This window comes from Spinacia oleracea, chromosome 2 (assembly GCF_020520425.1).
Source record: "Spinacia oleracea cultivar Varoflay chromosome 2, BTI_SOV_V1, whole genome shotgun sequence".
NCBI classification, from domain to species: domain Eukaryota; kingdom Viridiplantae; phylum Streptophyta; class Magnoliopsida; order Caryophyllales; family Amaranthaceae; genus Spinacia; species Spinacia oleracea.
Window position 1 is genome coordinate 90245858 of NC_079488.1, and position 21448 is coordinate 90267305.

Here is a 21448-nt window from a genome sequence, read left to right on the forward strand (position 1 = left end):
ACATACAAAAAATGGGCGCAAAAAATTACATATTATAAGAAAAATGAGGGACAATTTTTTTTGGAAAACAAATACGCTTAGACCCATTTAGGACCCAGATCCGACCCTAAACCCATTAGACCCAGTGGATCTGGGTCTGGATCTGATTTTTTTGGACCCAACGGATCTGGGTCGGATCTGGATCCACCTCTTAAAAAGCGGGTTTGGGTCTGGATCCTGTCGGACCCGGTCCAGATCCGACCCATTGCCATCCCTAGTCACCACCCACCAGTCACCAACAACAGGAAGTGCGCTTCTCTGATCTTTCCGGGGAAATCCAGTTCATTCCGCACTTTCCGGGGACCAAGGCCAATTTTTTTGTTCTGGTCTGCTGGTGCTTCCCCCGACAACATTTTCACGAGCACGAGATTCCGCGCTTCCATATCATTGCTTTTCATGTATGTTAATTGCAATGATCCCCCCTTTTTTTCCCATTACTTATGACTCTATTAATTTCCCTTTTGCAATTATTATGATTTAGGGTTTTGATTTTTTCTCCTAATTTTTGCTTCTCACTGGTAACTTAATTGCAGTTATTCCTTACAGAAATTTGATTGGTTTTAGTTCTTTTTGTATAAAATTGAAGTGTATTACTGAAATTTGTCGTTTTTTTTTATTGTTTCAGCAACTTCTTGAAGTTTGATGGATCCAAAATTAAAATGGGCTGTCCCGCTTTTGATTATTGGATCAGGTAATTGTGTTTTCTTGCTGCACTTTGGTTTCCTTGATTTTTTTTCCTTCTGCAAATGCAATGTTTTTAGTGTTCATATCATAGGAGTTATTATATACTGTATGATACTTGTTTCCGGTTCCGTGCCGGAGTAAGGGAGGAGGATTGCTGTAGGTGGGTGGAGATTACAACAGTTAACTGAAAGTTGGGATTTTGTTGTCGTATTGTTGTTGCGGGCAATTGCTCAGCATAGTGTATTGCAGTCTTGTTAGTTTAAGTTTGTTTCCTGGTTTAATTTACTGTGTGTAATTGTGAAGCAAGCTTTATTGTTGCATACATTTAGTTTTGATATTTGGGTGATGATTGTCCTTTTCTCTTTTAATCATTCAGTTATTATGCTGGTAAATACTTCTTTTGCTGAAGATGACTACCAACGTTGTGAGATTGCTGTAAACAATTGGGCCACTTCTCAACTTAGTCAAGAAGTTAAGGAAGACAAACATACACTTCGTGATCTGTTGTTTTTCCTACATATACCAAGGACCGGAGGACGTACATATTTTCACTGGTAAATGACTGTGAACTAAAGCTTTGCAGCAGTTAAAATGTTGGTTGAAAAGGATTTTACAGCAGCATCTACTTGCTTGCAGTTTCTTGAAAAAGCTGTACTCTTCTCGGCTGGAATGTCCTCGTTCTTATGACAAATTGCGTTTCAATCCAAGGTATTATTTTTTTCCATTTTCCTTTTGATAGTCTACATTGCTCATAAGCCATACCTTTACACCCTTGCCCAATTGGTATGTCTTTATTCCCTATTTCCCTTTTGCACAAAAAACTTAATTATATTCCAGTAGTGCCACAGTAGTAAAACCTCCTTAGACATGTTGTCTCAGCTGAGAAGCTTTTTCCCAAGAGTTGGATGCTGGAAAGAGGATGAAAGTTAGTATGATAAAATTTTGAGTTGTCATTTCTTTTAGAAAGAGAATAATGTATACAGAAATATGAAATTAGTTGGGTATTTTTAGTAGAATTTGTTTTGATTTTAAAGTGATGTAATGTAGAAGACTCAATTTTTTAGAGAAGAAACGGAAGGTGCCACATTTGGCTTTTACGGATGCATTTAATTGGTTATAAACCGTCATTTAAGACTCTATGTGTTGACCCGAGAGGGAATTTCATGGGAACTGGAAAGGGATCTCAAGCTTTCCATATTCCCGTACCGCCATGGGAGCCGTTGGACAGACTTTATGCCATATTGGATCATTTGGAACACTTCAGTAGGGGCAGTCCAATCCACCTTTAAACTTTTGCAAGACAAAGCTGCCCAACTCGCATTGTTCCCATAACCGGCTGATAATCCATCACGCATCAACATCAATGCCTAAAGGCTCTAGTATTTTGTGAAGAAAAAGAAAAGACAGGATAGGTTCCCACCTAGAGCAGGTTGAGAGGGTGGGGGGGGGGGGGGTATTAGATTTACAGTCTTAGTTTTGTGATAACATAGAAGCTGCATTTTCCAAACTCTTGACTCAACATGCAACGTCCATATGCTACTTAGAAGTGCATTTAAAATTGTTGAATGAGGTAGAAGCAAAAGTTGAACGTGGGCATTCTTGTTTGTTTTCATAGAGAACTAAATATATGGTTTGAGATAAGCTTATAGCAGCTGGAAAATTCCATATTTTCCTATGTTACTTCGATACTTTGGTTGACAAAAGGTGTCGGATCCTCCGAACTTCGACACGACATGACTCCAAATATATAGTGGCTTTGTATGAAATTTATTACATCTAGAGTGTCAGAGGATACAATCCTCTGATCCCTTGTCTTACATGACAGCCCAATAAACATAGATATTTTCTACTTTACGATGGTTTAGATGTTTTTTTCCGTATTTTTGTGGACAACAGAAGTCTTCTTTTAAAGCCTCAAAACAAATTGTAAGTGAAGAGTTAGTTTAGGAGAGAAATCTATAAGATTAACCAGAAGAATAAACAATAAAAGCTCTCTGATTTTAAGGATGAAAATCAACTTTAGGGGCGTAAAATAAGCGACTGTTACACCACATTTAAAACAGAGTGGAATAGACTTTGTAAGTGGAGAGTTTCATAAATCTGAATTCTTAGTTACAGCTTTTCCCTTCTAGCCTATGCCACAACCTCCATTTGCATTATATCCATCAATCCCTACAAATGCAAAGGGAAATAAAATATAACAAAAAATAAAAAACCAAACCAATTATGAGCATCTAAGTAGGCTTGATACTTATCTATTGGTATCTTGCTATAGAACCAAGTCACCAACACATAGTGAAAATTGTGCAACTTCTTTATCAAGGGAGTGAACGAATCAGGAACTCTCTTAACATAGTAACACATATCTTACCATTAAAAATTATAAGTTCCGTGATCACCAACCAACCAACAACGACCATTATACTTTGGGATGCTTATGAGTGCTCTAGAAAAACTTGCCAAAGTCCTCCATAGAACGTGGTCAAACCTTCACACTCAGGTAGGTGATTTCATCAAGTCTATCACATAGACCACCCATACCTATACCCTTACCCTGAGGTATGAAATATTTAAGAGCATTTGCTCATCCTCTCAACATATAGGTGGCGAATCATTAAGTCCGTCTCATTAGGACCACCCAAACCTTGAGATATGAATTCATTAAAAGCAAAAAAAAAGCTTAATCTCAATAAATGTACAAGTTATAGGAATGAGAAGTGTACAAAAATGAGTCTTTCCATGGCTTCTTTAGTCCACAAGAAACCTTGTATGAACAAGGTCGGATGCCACCATGAATTCCTCAACCAACGAGTTTAATCCCCATTACCCTAGGTGTATCTAAGAAAAGTCTTTTGTTTAGTCCCTTAGTTATGGATCTTCTATGTTCCTCTCAGATCTCACATACTCCATATTGATTACACCACTCTTTATCAAAGTTCTCACAGATTCATGTCTAACAAGTGTATGTCTCTTTTTGCCATTATAAGCATTGTTCTTGGCAACACAAATAGCTGTGAGTCACCATGTAGAGATCCAGATGGAGTAGGTCGCCCCCACAATGGAATATTAGCCAATAAGTTTTTCAACCACTCCGCCTCTTGCTCGGCTAAGTCCAAAGCAATGAACTTGGACTCCATAGTGGACCGGGCAATACAAATCTGTTTAGAAGATTTCCAAGAGATCACTGCTCTACATAAAGTGAATATATATCCACTTGTGGAACTCCGTTCATCATTATCGGTTACTCAGTTAGCATCACAATAACGTTGGATACTCAGTTTGCATCACAATAACGTCGGATACTCAGTTTGCATCACAATAACCTTCTAACACTGTATGAAATCCTACATAATGTAAAACCCAATCAATGGTACCTCTAAGGTATTTTAACAAACGCCTAAGAGCATTCCACTGATCTCTACTAGCGTTATCGACTAATCCTGCTAACTGTATAGGCTATATCAGGTCAAGTGGTGTTTAGAAACATTGAACTCCTAATTATCTTAGCATACTTTGAGTCACACTATCACCTTTATTCTTTTTCAAGTGATTGCTAGGGTCTTTTTTAATTGGAGTGTGGCACACCATCAAAACTGTTAAATTTCTTTCACACTTTATCCCCTTAACGAGCTTGAGACAAAGATAAACCATTTACTGGCTTTGGTGACTTTAACACCCAAGATCACATTAATTTCACCTAAGCCTTTCATTTCAAATTGAGAGAATATGTGTACCAAAAAGTAACATGTCATCTACATGTAAGCAATATCACACAATTTGGACCAAACATTTTTTAATACACACGCGCATCAACACGGTTTACAACAAAAACAAAACTCAAAATAGTTTTATGGAACTTCTCGTACCACTGTTTTAGAGCTTGTTTCAAACCATACAAAGATTTATTTAACTTACAAACTTTTTGTTTTTGGTTGAGAATTAGAAAACTAGGAGGTTGAACCATATAAATTTCCTTCTTTAAGTCGCCATCTAAGTTGCACGGAAACGGGGACGGGGACGGGGACGGGTACCGGGACGGGTACGGAGACGGAAAACGGCAAAATCAAAATTGCAAAAAACGGGTACGGCATGGATTCGGCAAATAAACAAAATTAATAATTAATAATTAATAATTCATAATTCATAATTCATAATTAATAATTAATAATTAATAATTAAAAGATAAAAATAAAAAATAAAAATACATGTGAGAAGTAAAGAACAGAAGAAACAGAAGTACAAGAATTTAACTCAGTCAAATACATGTGAGAAGTGAGAAATTGAGAATCAAACGATCCCAAAATAAATAAATAAAATATAAACAAAACAAATACTCTTTTTTATTTAAAATATCTAGCTTAGTGGTGATTGGTGGTGAGGAATGTAGAGTTGGCTTTTAATCCTTGCATGCAAATTGCCAGCTGTCTTGAATTAAAGAATTCAATTCAATCCAAAAAAATCTAAAATATTCCCTTACTCAAACCAAACCAATCTTAGCCATTGCTTTTAATCTGTTACACAAACACTTGGAATATTATCCAAGGAAACCCTAATTTAACTCTCAGTAAAAAAAAAAAAAAAAAAAAAAAAAAAAAGTAACCGTTTCCCCTCCTTACTGTATAACTTCTCCTCTTCCAATTCAACTCCCCCATTTTTAAACCCGTCTCTCCATTTTCTCATTCTTTGGTGGCCGATGAGGGCGGCGACTTCTTGCTTCGGCCGGCGGTATCGAAAATCAAAGGAGAAGCAGATGACCGGCGAGACGACCGGCGAGTGGCGACTGGCGAGAGAACCGACGGCGAGGGGCGAGAATACCTGTTGGGCCTCTGAAATTCGTACCCATGGCGTCCCCGGTTTTCGCTGAACCGTACCCAAATAAATTCCCCGTACCCACCCGGTTGGAGTCGTTCTGGGTACGAATCCTGGCCGTACCCGTCCCGTACCCGTACCGTACCCGTACCCGGTACGGGAAACGGCACCCAGGACCCGTACCCAGGCTTCATAGGTCGCCATTCGAAAAAGCAGTTTTTACATCTATTTGATTTACAATCAACTTTTAACTTGAAGGTAATGCAAGGAGAAACGAATAGTGGCGATCTTAGTCACACGTGAGTAAGTGTAAAAGAAATCAATACCAAATTTTTGAGTGAAACCTTTTATTACTAGTCTTGCCTTGTACGACTGCACCATCAAATTTTCTTTTTCTGTTTCTTTTTTCGTTGAAGACCCACTTCCATCCAATAACTTTGCTACCCTTAGGTAACTCAACAAGTTCCCACGTGTGATTAGACATAGTAGACTCTATTTCACTATTAACAATGTCCTTCCATAAATAGCATCAACGGAACTCATAGCCTCATCAAAAAAATTTAAGCTCATCATCAAACAATTGTAAGCATACAACAAGTTAATCTAATTCTTCCACATCATTGAGTTCAGTTAAAAGGTAGTCAAATAATCGAAACCCAAGTTAATTTAAATTCTACGTCTTTTATAGACAATTAAATGCATAGAAGAGGAAGTGCGAGCAGACATAGACATATCATGAATAACATTTTTCTTTAAAGGGAAAACATGCTTTAAAAAAATCAGCATCTCTAGATTCACACGTTGTTCTATCGTTTAAGCGTATGAACCTATTGGTTGAGTTGTTTTCAGCATAACCAACAAAACAAATACAACATCAAAAGTCTTAGGTCTAACATTTTCCAGTTTAAAGGAAGGTAAACCCACCTTAGGTAAACACCCCCACACCTTTAAGTATTTTAGGTTAGGTCCATGGCCTTTCCATAACTCATAAGGAGGCTTCTCTAGTTTCTTATGGAGTACTTTGTTTTAACACATAATTAGCAGAAAGTACGACCTCCCCACACATGTAACCCGGCAAACCAAAACTTATTAACATACCATTCATCATCACTTTGAGAGTTCTATTTTTCCTTTCAGCAATATCATGCCATTTTGTTGGAGTGTAGGGAGCAGAAAACTCATGGCTAATCCCATCTTTCTCACAAAGTTCCTTTAAAAAGGTAATTCCGTACTCACCCCCTCTATCAGATCTAAACTTCTGCCTTATAAATTTAAAACGTTTATCCTGCCTCGTCTTTGGTTCTCAAAAGATACACTTTGATATATCTAGAATGGTCATCAACAAATGTAATGTAATACCGTTTTCCGCCTCTGACGGTAATTCTAAAGTTTGCTAAGTCCGTATATACCAATTCTAGTAGTTTAGTTTGTCTATTAGTGATAGTCTGGAAAGGTTTTCTGTAATGTTTAGCCTCATCGCATATTTCACATTTGTTTTGGCCATTTCCAACTAGGTTAGGAATTAAAAACATGTTTTGCAAACGTTTAAAAGAACATAGTTTACATATACTAATCTACCATGCAAAAGATCAACGGACTCAAGCAAGTAAGCAGAAGCATAAGATTAATGGAATCAACAACACAAATAGTCTCTAATACAAATAAGCCCCCTGACATTACCCTACCCCATTACGGGTCAATATAAGTTGTTAGCTCAAATACTAACTTAATTCCAGCTTTGCTAAGAAGTCTACCAGAAATCACATTTCTACGTAGGGAAGGCACATACAACACGTTGTGCAATGCTAAAGTTTTTCCAAAATGTAACTTAGAGAGATATCTTTCCTTTATCAAGGACTTCACCGTGCTAGAATTTCCCATGAAGACTTGGATAACAACAATAATATCGTTTTGATCCTCAAGTGAGCTTAGAGATTTGTTCTGGTCTTGCTTTCTGTCCATTTATTTTTTTCAGCATCTTGATAGTTATGCATTGATATGCCTTAGTGGCCATGTTTTCCACACACATACCTCATTTCCCGTAGTTGTTGTTCTTGTTGAAGTTTCCACTTTCTTGTTTTGAACTCTAAATTTCTGAAACGTATTCTGATTGTTCTCTGAGGTTGCTTTCTTGAACTTGTCATTCTTAGGAACAGAAGATTCCACAAGGTTAGCTTTAACAAAAAGTTCATAGGGAGAAGAATCCTTATCCTTTAGTCTGTTGGCTTCTTTAATCTTCACGTGGTTGAGCAATTCCTCTAGCAACATAACTTTCTTCTTATGTTTGAGATGGTGGTGGTAGTTGGACCATGAATCAGGAATTCTCGATCAGAACATTGGCTTGAAGCACCTCGCACATCTTCATACCTTAGCTAGGATGTCAATGACTAGATTCTCATACTCATGGACTTGATCCATGATTGACTTATCAAGTTATCATCAATAATCTTGAACTGCAACCACTTTTCAGTGTCATACTTCTTTTGCCGGCATCATCAGTCCCATTTTTCTTCTCTAAGGTCTCCCAAACTAAATTTGCTGACTTGTTATTATAAAAAGGTCAAATAGGACATTGGTCATATGACTGAGAAGATGACCTCTAACGATTATGTTATGTTTTTTATATTTTGCAATCCGACCATCTAGATCAGAAGGTGTAGCATTAGCAATAGAAATAGCATTTGGACGTGCAGTCAGTTGTGAGGACATAATCAACCTCGAGTTGTTCGTAGAAGATTAGGAGCTTTTGAGCCCATCGCTTGTAATGCATACCATCTAATGCTTCTAGTTTAGAGAGATCAAGAAGAGTTTTGAACAAGGATGAATCCTTGATCTGAAATTACAGTTGAAAATTTTGCTTCTAAATTGTTAGAGAAAGAGCTCTGCAAGATCAGTATGTAGTTAGAAAGAAATGGTTAACAATGTGGGCCAAATAGTTTAATGTATTTGTGAAGCTGTAATATGTTAGAAACATTATCGTAGAAGCAAAATTCACCCCGACTATGGTGCAATGGGATGTGGCTATGCCCCTCGAGATTTCACACAGCTATTTCCTCTAATGTGCACTCAAATAAGGGAAATTAAAAACTCATAATGATGCTCAGAACTAAAGAGGAAAATTAGTAAAGAAGAGAGGAAGAAGATAGTTTTTCTCCGTATTTTTGTGGACAACAAAAGTCTATTCTAAAGCCTCAAAACACATCGTAACTGAAGAGTTAGTTTAGGAGAGAAATCTGTCAGATTAAACCAGAATTATAAACCATAAAGCTCTCTGATTTTAAGGTGGAAAATCAGGGGGCGTAAAATAAGGGACTATTACAGCATATTTAAAACAGAGTACAATAGACTTTGTAACTGAAGAGTTTTATATATCTGAATTCTCAGTTTCATCATGCCCCTTCACCACAACCTCCATTTGCATTATATCCAACATCAACGTGGGATTTGTATCAATGAAAGTGGGAACATAAAATGTGGATCTTCAGCACTTCCTCTTAATACTTCTTATCTAGTCGCAGATATCTTCAATGGCATCATACCGAAGTACCTTGTAAGTTCGTGAAATTGTAGTCGTTAAATCCTTTGTCAATTACCAAAGTTCCTGTGGTTGTTCAAGATTGGCTTTTACCTTGTTAGTGACAACGGGAGAGGTCAATTTTTTTTCCTGAGGCGCAGACCAATTTGAATTCTCTGGACCAGCAGCAGGGTACAAAACACTTCGATATTGTTATCCTTGCCTCTTATGTTTTGAAGAATATCTTTTGCTTGGTGATAGCTTAGCATCTGTCGAATCACATTATTTTCCTTGTTAATTTTTCGTAAGTAGCACTTCCATTGATCTCAAATCCAAAGCCAGAAATTTCCATTCCCAATTATACACCCGCTTTATGACATTCATTGATGATGCTTCTTATAATTGTTGTAACAAACTGTTAAACAATCAATTTTGTGTTGATTTGCTGCTCCTTAAAGAGACCAGTTATACAAGGAACCTTATATATTTGGTTTAATTTTTTTTATTTATACTTCGATTCTAATTTCTTTCGCTTTCACTTTATTCATATTCTTATCCAAGCTCTACTTATATTCGTTTCAACACAGTTCCTTTTTGGTTGTACATGCTGTTAGGAGCTCATGCGTTTTCGAACATATTCACTGAATGCTATAAACACTTGATTTACTAACTATAAATATACTCTCTGTTCCTTTACAGAACAGCACATTGCAGGTTGTTAGTTACTCACGATGATTACAGCATGATGACTAAGCTGCCTAAGGAGAAAACCTCAGTTGTGACAATACTAAGAAACCCTGTTGATCGTGTATTCAGTACTTACGAATTTTCAATTGAGGTAGCCGCTAGATTTTTGGTGCATCCTAACTTGACTTCTTCCATACAAATGGCTGGACATTTGCGAAAGAAAAACAATGTGGTTAGCACGCTAGATATTTGGCCGTGGAAGTATTTGGTTCCATGGATGAGAGAAGACCTATTTTCCAGGGTATGGCTTATATTGTTTCTCCTTTTATTTATATTCTTCAGTGAAAATTCATATATTCAGTGTCAAGGTTTATATTACCAATTAGCTTTGACTGCTTCAACTGTATTCCTGCCATTTCGAGCTTGTAATTTGCATAGGGAATTTTGGGGTATTGTTTGGAAGTTGCATTCTTATTCATAATAATAGATTTCAAGTTTAGTGCTCTTGCTGCTCAATAAAGGTTTCATCTGGGTTGACTTCCATTTCATTGCATTCTACAAGATTCATGTCTGAAAGGGGATAAAATCCTCTCCTCGTATGCTCTCTACTCCTTGTCTGGGTTGTTAATTACCCTGCATCCTGTGGTAGTGATTTAAATACTAGAAATGTTACTCCTAGTGAATTTGTGCATTATTAGTGATGGTAGTGTAGATATTGACTGGTATTACCTTTAATAATGACACATACGAGTTTCTTTTGTTGCTTTGGTGTTAAATCATCCTTTGGCATGTGTTCAAAAATTCCCTCTTGAAAGATTGTTGGACACCTTTAGTGAGAATCAACAATTTCTACAGTACCATCAACAATTTCTACAGTACCTGTTTTAGCTTGGCATTTTTCTGCTTACTGTTTTTTAAGGTTATTTTTATGATGGGTATATCCGTATATGTCAAGTGATTTGGTTGTTTTATAAATCAGAAAAACTTCCTTCTTTTTTGGAAATATTGCTCCCTCTTTATGCTCTCTTATAGTCTTATTTCATCAAGAAAGGCATTTAGCTTAGGTTTTACTTTCATAGTTGGTACGCTTTTGGATTTTTTTTCGGTTAGAGATCCTTCAGACAACATATTCTTTTGCATTGTTGAGTAAACAAGTGGTTAACCTGAATGGGTATTTTACCAGTGAATTTGTACTTATGTATCTATCGGAAGGGGAAAAGGGGAAAGGAAGAAGAAAAAGAAAGTAATGGACATATGTAACAGTGCTACTTTCATCAGTGACACATCAGGCTGTGAGAAGAGATTTTTAATGAAATTGCTGGCTGTGTCCTGCTCAAATTTAAAATATCCAATTCTTTATTGTAGAGCAAAAGGTCACGAACTAAATTTTCTTTCTTATTGAAGCTGTTTAGAACTTTGAACATCTGTTTCTAAATTTAGGTAAGGTAGTGATTACCTTGAGTTATTTTTGAAGTCGATGATGATCATTTTCAAGTGCTTTATAATGTTGGGATATGTGCTGAATGTAAACCCAGAATATTCAGATTAGATGCTCAAGTTCTTGATGATATTTTTCTTTGCTTAAATGGACAGAGAGATGCTAGGCTGAGTCGGAATCTAAATCTCGTTGAAAGTAAAAACTCATACGATATGGAACACTTTGCTATGCCGCTGCATCAATACATAAATGATCCAATTGCTTTGGACATCGTTCACAACGGGGCTACTTTTCAGGTATCCCTGCTTGGATCTTCATTGTCAACATTGTTCTTTTGTACAATGGTTATGTACTCTATAATATTGTGATGGATATGATATGAGCCTCATTCTTCTTTCTAATAAGCCCCAAGACTTATGTCTTATGTGCAAATAAACCCCTTTAGTTTTAATTAAAGCAAATCAGCCCCATATCTTTCTAAATTGTGCAATTTAATTATTAAGTAGTATATTCCGGTTACTCTTAGTCTGAATACTTTAAAATCTACCGGAAAATCAGCTTTATGCGAAATACGAAATACATGTATTACAATTTTAATACGTAATTTATTTACTTTGTGTAGTTAAGAACTTGGTGTTGCTACTTCATGCTGTCAGTTCTTTTCTCTCTCTTTTTTTTGTGAATTTAGGGTTTTGTAATTATTAAAATTTAATATACTATGTATATTGTACTTGGAATGTACAAAAATTGTATAGCGTTAAATTTGGAGTTGTTTTCTAGCGAAATTAAAGATGTATAGTGGTTTCCAAGTTTAGATTGGCTGAAAATTTCATTTTGATGTGGATTGCACTAATTACAAAACCTAAGGGGCAGATTTGCTTCAATTAAAAGACTAGGAGGGCTGGTTTGCACATAAGACATAAGTCTTGGGGCTTATTTTCCACAAAGGCCCTTAATTAACTGAGTTTTTCAGGGTGCGCTGTGGAACTTTCTGATTTTGTTTTGCATATATAACCCAGATAGTACTTGGCCAAGGTTCAGAACTTTGCAACATATATGATTAGAACTTCTAGGGTATCAAAAACTAAGTAGTCCCCCATCCCCCATAGAACTTTCCATTTCTCACAAAATGATTATCCCAATTAAATTCCCAGTTCTCATTTTGAGTTGGGTTATAGTAAAAAATGAAAAAGAAAAAAAAATTGTTTTCAATCCTCCTACCACCCAGAAGTCTTAAACTATACAGTATACACACTAGTACGCTACCTTATTTTCATTTATCTTTAATCAACGAAACCCCATTACAATTTGTACCTTATTTTCATTTATCTTTAATCAACAAAACCCCATTACAGTCTATCTCCAAAATAGTTTGTAGGAATCTGATGCCTTTCTTGTACTCAGGAAAACTCTCTCCCCCCCCCCCCCCCCCAAGAAAAAGAAAAAGAAGCCATTAGGTGTTTTGTTGTCTTACTATTGGATTGCAGGCCTCTTTATGATACCCTGGTTGTGGACTTGTGGTGTATACTTTTTTGGGATGTGTGTGCTTCTGATTTCATATTTTTGTTGCCATTGTAATTAAAGCATCTCTCCAACCGACTACAGGTTGCAGGACTAACAAATAATTCAAAGTTAGAGGAGTCGCATGAAGTGCGTACTTGTGTGCAGAAGTATGATTCTCTGGGTGATTCTGTGCTTGATGTGGCAAAGGTAGCATGGTCAATTATGCTCTTGGATGTTTTGTCACTCATTCCATTAAGAGTATACACCTTTAGCAGCCTTATGTGCTCTAATATTTTATTTTTTTCCCAAAACATTCAGAGGAGGTTGGACAATATGTTATATGTTGGACTAACTGAAGACCATAAAGGATCTGCGACAACATTCGCACATGTTGTTGGTGCACAGGTCATTTCTCAGTTGGTAGAATCAAATTCTAGCATGGAACATCAAGCTATGAATATAACAGGTCAGTTATACTGAAAAATATTTCTCTAATTCTGTAGTACTGAGGTTACAAAATAAGCAAATTTAGCCTTTTTAAACCAGAGGGTCGGTCGGTTGAGGCCCGAGGGGTGCCTTCTTGGTAATTCTCTTACTCTGGACCCTCTGATGAAATAACTAACTAACTGTATAACCTTTAGCTTCTAGTACATATGCCTGTCATTCCAAATATAAGACACTAGGAATTCCAGATAACTAGGATGATATCTATCCTCTGATTTCTACTCCTTTAAATCCTCTTCCACCCCATCTGGTAGGTTTTTATCCCTGCACATAATCCGTGGCCTATTGAGCACCGTTTCTGTGCATTTCCAAGTTTCCAACTATCTTTCCCAGCGAAAAATAAGTGAGATATGGTCTTAGAATTGTTTCTAATCAAAAGATTGTTTGGCCCTATTTAGAACAGCCTTTCCTTGTTTTTAATCTGTTTTGCATCATTAACCAACATATGAAGCTTCATTTAGGAATAATTAGTTTATACAAACCGAATTGGCCCACTGAACCTTGTCTTTGTTACCCTTTTTGCTAGTAGTAACTAGTAACCACAAGCAGTGGTATAAGCCAATATAGGATGATCAACCCATCATTTCAAATAAATTCAAGCTAAAGTTTATTCTTCAATGTAAACATGGTTCTACCATTGAATGGACATAAATACCAACCTACTAAGCCACAAAAAATATTCCGGAGACGATGGTGGTGAATCCACCTTACTAAGAGCTTATGTTCTTTTGATCTATCTGCCAAACATATATCTCCACAGCTGAAATACTCTAGGTCACAATTTCTGATTCTCAGCCCTTCACACTTTTAGATCTGCATACAAGATCAGATGTGATTTGATTCCTAAAGGAGGTGTCTTGCACATGGCATTGGTTGTATCCATAATCATTTTAGGCAAGACAAATATGTGGCTAATAGACATTAGTACTTAACATCAAATATGAGCAGAGAGGTGATTAGAGTCAAGTGTCATGGTCTGAGTGTCTTGACACCGGATTGTGTGGCACACTCTTGCCTATTTGACGGCAAGGGTGCAAAGCGGAAAGGGCTTGTGTGCATGTAGTGATACAAACTAATGTTCAATTTGAGAAGGGACATATTTGCATATTGGCGTCTAGAGTGAGGGACGAGGGTAGATCGGGCGCTTGTGTGCACTTAGCAGACACAATTAGACCGATGACAAGGAGCGAGTATCTTTTGAGCGCCTAAAATGCAAGGGTCGAGAGGGTCGGATAGCACTCAGTCAACAACAAGGCAATTCATATGCTAGGTAGAGAACTTTGATTTCATCATTCATCTCCCTCTAGAGAGGCATGCTTTGAAAATACAATAAATTTCCAGTGGTTCACAGGGTTGAGAGAAACATAATAATTGAGTTTGAAGCCTAGAAAACCTTCAGAAAAGTCCTAGAAAGCGGACATTAAGGGGAAATACAAGGTAAGGAAGGTCGGACTCTTAACACCTAGCATCTGGCTTTTGGTTTTTCTATGTCTCCTGTATGACTCTTGTCTAAACATGAGTAGGTTGACTCTAGATAATTACTTATGTTAAGTCATGTAGAAAAGGTTGGCACCCTTGAACATCTACAGAAACATTGCCCAAAGTGAATCCAAAGTCAAAAAAACAAAAAAGCGAAATATAAGAGGCCAAGATGTTTTTCTATTTATCTGTACTGGAGATTAACAAAATAGAGGGTGGGCTTATTGTGATTGGCATTGGCACTCAATCCGGTGAAAGCATAAACAGTAGTAAAACCCTTGAGCATTGATATATTGAAGGTATACCCTTTGAGTGCTAGATTTTAGTTGAAATATTGATAAATTTAGATAGATATTCGTGATATTTCCTTACTAGAATTTGACCTTGGCTTTTTCACCAAAGCTTTTCCACTGAACCAAAAGAAGGATTAAATTTCTCTTGCCTTTGGTGCCAGGTGAATGATTTCCTGCCAACTTGATCCTCCACAAAAATGATGGGTTTACTCCATCACAAAATGTTTGCCTTTTGGGGTTATTGACTCACAACGTTGTGAATCACAAATTTCAAAGGTGACAAATATTTCGAGTTGGAGGGAATTTGTCATTTCACCTTGCTTCAAGATACAATTGAAACTTGGATATGGAGCATATTTCCTTTTGGGAAGAAGGGTTTTTTTTTTGGAGGGGCAAACAAATAATCCATACAACTTTGATAGAGGTATATGCAAGTATAAACTCAATTCCATGTAGTCCCAAGTTCTATTAACCTGTTATCATATTATGTAATATTAGGGGGACTAAGGCATATTGGAGTTTATACTCAAAAGGATTGGTTCTGACTCTATTTAACAATTCTGCAGAACAAAATTCACTTGCAGAGTCTGAATCTCAAATTGGTCAACACAAGGTTAGTAGTAATAGTACATTTTGTCCTGCATTAAAAAACATATGTATTCTGATGCTTCATGCTGCCTGTTCTACAGGCTGATGATAACCTGATAAAGGTTTTACCAAATGCGGTTAGAGAGGTCAAAAGAAGTGTAAGCTTACTTGTATAAGACTGATCGGCTGGTCGCTTGATTATTTGATCGTCCTTGTTGAGTCATATTCGATAGAACTTATTGTGTTTCATCCATTTAGAAGATGACTGTTGGAAATCTTATGGAAGCTTACGAATCATGCATTACTCATTTGCGGAAGTCGCAGTCACAGCGGCGAATTAATTCTCTGAAGAGAATATCCCCAGTGAACTATACAAAAGAGGTGTGTAGCAGTCATTTGGTTTATGTTCTACTTTCGATTAACATAGAATTTTACTTGGGCAAGGAAATATGCATCGTATAAAAGGTTTCAAAGATGCAAGATAATTTATGCCATCCTGTTGGACCATGGAAAGATGATGACTAACTTCTGTGTTTACTTTCAGTTTTACTATGAGCAAATTATTGTGTGAACCGTGAATTAACAGTGTTGGTCGTAGACATATACTTATACTGACACTGTGGAGTCTAACATTACAGGCACGCCACCAGGTACCAGAATCAATGATTGAACAGATAATTTCACTGAATAGACTTGATATGGAGCTTTACAAGTATGCTCAGAATATCTTTGCTGGGCAGCATGAACAGACAGTGCAAAAGTTGGTGAGTGCTGTAATCTGAGTCTCTTCTCATCCAAAGTATAAACTTATTTTGAACAAAAAGAAACCAAAAAATGTTATCCATTTCCATTACGTTAAGCTCGCTTTTTTCAATGGGGTTTATCTTATCTAGGATAAGAGCAGAGGGGTTTAGAGATTTATAACATGCATATCTGAGCTATCCAAATAACTGACTCTTTCTCAGAGCAGTCATGGTGTAATTTTTTACTTCTGCTAATTTTATGCCTTTGGCTTTATTATGCACTATCCTTGATTTCATTCTTTGCAAGCTGGCTTTTACATATATGTGTCATGTGGTTGGGTTTTATTGGTAATAGTGAACCTAGAATATAGACACTTCTGCTAATTGGTATGTTGCCTTTTGCTTAAGCGTTCTCTCAGGAGCCTCAGGCTTTGAGTTCAAAAGTAATACACACAACAGGGTTTGCTTAAGAATTTTCAAATGACAAAAAAAATTATGTCATTTTGAATTACACATTTATGGGCCTTTAACATTCATTTAAGGATTTGGGTCAATTCTAGAATTTCAAGTTCTTTGGTTACCAAACACCTTATTTCATCAATTCCAGAATTTCAAATGAAATGCTTGCATCCAAACACACCACCAAGTTATTCACAAATTTAACTAAATTCGTGATCAATTATTATGAAATTCAACTTGTACACTTCGTTATTGAATTCATTCGGTACGAATTTAATTTTGTTTCTTTCTTCTCTGGAACACCCATTCTCACTCATCAAGAATACCCATTATTCCTCCTCAAATAGACTCCATTGAACCTCCGAGGTCAAACTCAACAAAGTTCTTCATAAATTCAACAAATTTATTTATCAAGTTTCATGAAATTCTAGTTAAGGATGAATTCAAGAGATATGAATTCAATTTTGTTTCTCTTTCAATAAGAAGACCCACTTTCTCTACTCAAGAAGAATGCACATTCTTTCTCTTCTAGTTCACTCTATTGAAACTTCAAAACAAAATTCAATGAAGTTCCTTAAATATAATTCAAAAAATATCTTTAAATTCAATGTAACTCTTGACAAAATTAACAAATCTAACGAAAATTTTCATCATTTTTATTAAAAAAAAAAAAACTAGTCTTGTTTATGTTGAAAATTTTCATCAATTTTTTAAAAAAACTAGTCTTTTTCAATTTTCATCAATTTCCCTCCCCTATATATATACATATATATTTCTTCCCAGTTAATATCATTGAGTATGAGCTCTACTAAGACTTCATTTTTCAGCATGAAGAACAGCTTCTTTTTTTTTTTTTTGAGGGGATTTAATTGCGGCTTTTTCTTTTGAGGGGACTGACGAGAGGCTTGAATGTTGAATTCTAGATTAACATTCTCGACCTTGAAATCTTCACTCTGTTTGACAATTTTATTGATGCTGGTGAAAATATGAGTTTAGCTAATGCAGGCTTTGTTGGTTGCAAATTTTAGTGTTCATTCTCTAATGTAAAGACGAATCTATGTTCAAGTTGCAGGAAAGACAAAACAGCATCCTGATCAACTCATTTATGACTCCGCATTGGGAAAATATTTCGTTAATCATGACCATCGTTTTGGTGGTTGTTGCTATATTATTGTTTGTAAATGCAAGAAGAAGAATGTCTAAAGTTAAGGTATGATATGTTTGTAAACATAGATGTTAAGAAAGGTTTATAGTGAAAGGAACAGCTGCCACTCTACAGTCCAGTACCTGTTCATTTCGTGTAACTTGTGCTGGTCGGTTCGGCAACTTTGAAGGGACAGAAACTATGAACGATACAAGATGATTAGTACGGCAACTGGAAATATGATTGTTTTAGCTTTGAGATGCTTACTTTTTGCCATTATATCACTGCAAATATAAAGGTATATCTGCAGCAAACATTGGCATATTCTTTTCTAGTTAAATCTAACTGGGAGATTGTAATGTTCTCATACTTGGGTATATCACAGAATATCGAGAGATTGAAAGGTCCGGGTTTAGACATGGAGAAACTAGTCTTGTAAGTTGGGGTAAACTGTTACTTTTTTTTTTTGCCAGTTGGCATTTTATTATGAACTTGAAAATCCCAAATTGTATAACAAATGTTGAAAGAAAAAGTTTAATTTTTAAATTAAGCGAGTTAACTCAGGGCTCGTTTGCTATCATTGTCAGTTTTCAATTTTTGGTTTAAAAGTGATTTAAATTGAATAAAGAACTAAAATAGAGTCATACTTATAGTAATCATATTGATTTTGAAAATGATAACAAAATAATGGAAATTACTTTTTGTGTTTTTCATATTTAGGTTTTTAATTTTGTAAAAAATACTTAGTAGAAAACGGGAAACAAAAAACGATTTCCGAACGAGACCTCAACTATCATGTCCATATAAAACATAACAAACGTATTAATATTTTTAGTGATAGATTAGAGTGGACGAGTAGTAAGTTACTAACAGTGAAATGCGCATTGAATTTTGGCAAATTTGTCAAAAAAGACCTTTTATAACCCAAAATTTGCTAGAAAAGACCTTATACAATCTTTTTTGTGATATTACACCTTAATATAAATATGTTTTGCAAAGACAACCTAAGGGAAGTTTTCGACAGTTGACTTGCACGTGTGGCTTCATTTTGCTACATTTTCAACAAAACACATTGTTGAAGTGATGTTTATTTTGGTAATGCTCACTTTTGATATATTGTGTCGTGTTTAAGAGAAGTTGTTTCGTTTCCACTAAACATGCTCGTTTTTACAAGTTAACATGTAAAATGAAGCCACACGTACTGCTCACGTGTAAGTCAATGGCTGGAAAAACTCACTCAATGCCTAAAACTTTTTATGGCTCGTTTTTACAAGTTATTGTTTTAAATCTCAGGGGTAATTGGTGCATTTTAGAAAGTTTAGGGGTATTTAGTGCATTAAGGCAAAACTCAGGATCATTTCATAAAAAATCCAATTAATTTTCCGTTATTTGGTTTGATGAAAGGAGTGAGGGGAAAAGAAAGAGAAATTATTTGACAACTTTTAATTTTCTCTTTCCTTCCTAATTCCCCACTTTTGGTAGGAAAGGAAAAGGGAAAATTTATTAATGATGTATTCCTCCGTCCATCAAATCCAATTTAATTTCTAGAACCAAACATGAAAACCCATATTTTTCTTTTCCTTCCGATTCTCTTCTACCAAACAAATCCTAATGCATTAAGGGGTAACAAAAGTTAAACTAAAAAAAATAAGGTAATTGAAGGTGATGATGAGGGAATGAAGTGGTGGCAAAGAAAACAAGCTAGTTTTAGCAAGAAGAAAATAAAAGTAAAGGGGGAACAAATACCCTCATCATGGGGGGAATAGTTACCCACCATTCCACTAGGGTGATTATTACACTCATTTGGGGTAATAACTTACCCCTTCCTCCCTTCTCCTCACAACACCACCACTACCACAACTTCTCATCACAATACCACCACACCATCCTCCTTGTAACCACCTCAATTCACCTTCATTGTCCTTTCTATTAAGGTAATTTGACTTTTATTACCACCTAATTCATTACACCCAATCCAAACATGCCCTTAAAGTTATCAGGTACATTTAATAAAAACATTCATATTATCCTGTTCTAGGGAAAAAAACGACTGAAATCGCTCAGCATTAACAAAGGTTCACAGCATCAACACATCATCTGCTATATATATACATGTAAACCAGGTATTGAATGTTTACATGTTATAGACAATCAGTAGAAGAGGCAAAGTACAAGTACTGAATGATTACATGTTATAGACAATCAGTAGAAGAGGCAAAGTACAAGTACTGAATGATTACATGTTTTAGACAATCACATATCTTAGAATGCACTTCTACTGTCACTCCACAATCAAGGCGAGAGGCTATTGCAACTTATTTGCTCACTGAACACAGTAATAATTCATCTTTGGTTATAGAATTAGTAAAAAACAATACGTTCATGCCTGGAGCTCCATCAGCCTGCATAAAGAATATGAGAAAATAAGAATTAACTAACAAATACTTGGTACTACGCAACGCAAGAGCCATCGATTATACATGATAGCCAAGCCCCCTAATTCAAACAACTACAATATCAAAATACTTCAAACTCACATCTCTATTTGAACTAGTTTGGGACAGGTAATAAAGTGATCTCTATTTGAAAGAGTTTGGGATAATCACAGGGTCACTTAATGATTCAACTCCAAATTTGTTAGCAACAGTGACTTTAGAAAATAATCCATTTCGTTACTCATAAAAATAACCCACAGAAATCCCTACTATTTCCAGAATTCCCTACTATATCCAGAAAACCAATTGTAACCAGAATTGCAAAAAATCATAATCCACCAATCACAAACAAAATTCCACAATTTCAAATAGCAATTCCCAGCAATCCAAAGTTAACAAACATTCAAAGTATCAATAAAAAAACAATCAAACATCAAGCAAAAACACTCAAAAATTAACATGAAAATTTTACTCAAAAACAACATAAAGCGAGTGAGAAAAAGAGTAACAACCTTGAAGAAGAAGAAGGTGATCAATTGTAGTAGAGCTCGAGACCCATGCCATCATGAATCTCGTAATCCTTGAGCGTGATATGATCCTTGTAAATTGTGTACCACTTCTGAATTCGTATCTTTTCAGAGCGAGTACCAGTCTGAGCAGCAACAAGCTTCTTCAAGTCTCCAATGGTGTCATCTTCGTTGCACTTTACACGCACTTTCTTCCCCAACCTGTCGTTCAACACCACCTCAATCATTTTTCCTTCTTTATTTCTCTCCTACTTCGCACAACTGAATTGGGGATTTTTAGAAGCCCTAATTTTGGAAATTGATTGTGGGGTTTTGAGTTTTATGAGGGAATTGGGAAGACCGGAAAAGATCGCGTACAGAAACAATATTCTTTTTTTCCACGCAGAATGCACGCGACTATATTTTTGAGCGATTTCTTTCAATATTGTTTAAAAAATGTCAAATTTACAAAATGCGTCACTTTTTAACTTAATTCCCACCATACCGTCCACGTCAGTATTAAAATCGGTTATTTTTTTTTAACGAAGCGGCACTAAACCGCAATCTCAGGTAGCGGTTGACTTAAGTAAACCGCTATGTAAGATAGCGGTTTATATATTCCA

At 35.9% G+C, this 21448-nt stretch overlaps 2 protein-coding genes across 4 annotated transcripts; one reads left to right on the forward strand and one right to left on the reverse strand.

The window, feature by feature from the left end:
* Positions 1 to 255: 255 nt before the first annotated feature.
* LOC110776614 (protein-tyrosine sulfotransferase) lies at positions 256 to 18464 on the forward strand. 3 transcript variants are annotated; one of them, XM_021981172.2, is made up of 13 exons: positions 256 to 437; positions 665 to 730; positions 1100 to 1277; positions 1360 to 1431; positions 9746 to 10034; positions 11327 to 11467; positions 12777 to 12881; positions 12993 to 13140; positions 15517 to 15563; positions 15640 to 15696; positions 15797 to 15919; positions 16177 to 16302; positions 17807 to 18464. In XM_021981172.2, the coding sequence occupies exons 2-13, from the start codon at positions 682 to 684 to the stop codon at positions 17954 to 17956; spliced, it is 1485 nt and encodes a 494-aa protein (XP_021836864.1). In that variant the 5' UTR covers positions 256 to 437; positions 665 to 681; the 3' UTR covers positions 17957 to 18464. The 3 variants fall into 3 exon arrangements, with proteins under 3 accessions (XP_021836864.1, XP_021836866.1, XP_021836865.1); XM_021981174.2 differs by having other exon boundaries at positions 17813 to 18464; XM_021981173.2 differs by having other exon boundaries at positions 15800 to 15919.
* A 1496-nt stretch (positions 18465 to 19960) lies between these two features.
* LOC110776617 (ubiquitin-like protein 5) lies at positions 19961 to 21185 on the reverse strand. The gene is made up of 2 exons (XM_021981176.2): positions 20832 to 21185; positions 19961 to 20286 (listed from the first exon to the last, which is right to left on the reverse strand). Exon 1 carries the CDS (start codon positions 21071 to 21073, stop codon positions 20852 to 20854), a length of 222 nt encoding a protein of 73 aa, XP_021836868.1. The 5' UTR covers positions 21074 to 21185; the 3' UTR covers positions 19961 to 20286; positions 20832 to 20851.
* Positions 21186 to 21448: the final 263 nt, after the last annotated feature.

Bases quoted from the DNA above. Each gene is read 5' to 3' on its own strand.
- LOC110776617 (XM_021981176.2), bottom strand. From the start codon at position 21,073: ATGATTGAGGTGGTGTTGAACGACAGGTTGGGGAAGAAAGTGCGTGTA.
- LOC110776614 (XM_021981172.2), top strand. From the start codon at position 682: ATGGATCCAAAATTAAAATGGGCTGTCCCGCTTTTGATTATTGGATCA. The intron at 15,697-15,796 runs GTAAGCTTACTT...TCATCCATTTAG, and splicing joins TTAGAGAGGTCAAAAGAAGT to AAGATGACTGTTGGAAATCT. The intron at 16,303-17,806 runs GTGAGTGCTGTA...TCTATGTTCAAG, and splicing joins AACAGACAGTGCAAAAGTTG to TTGCAGGAAAGACAAAACAG.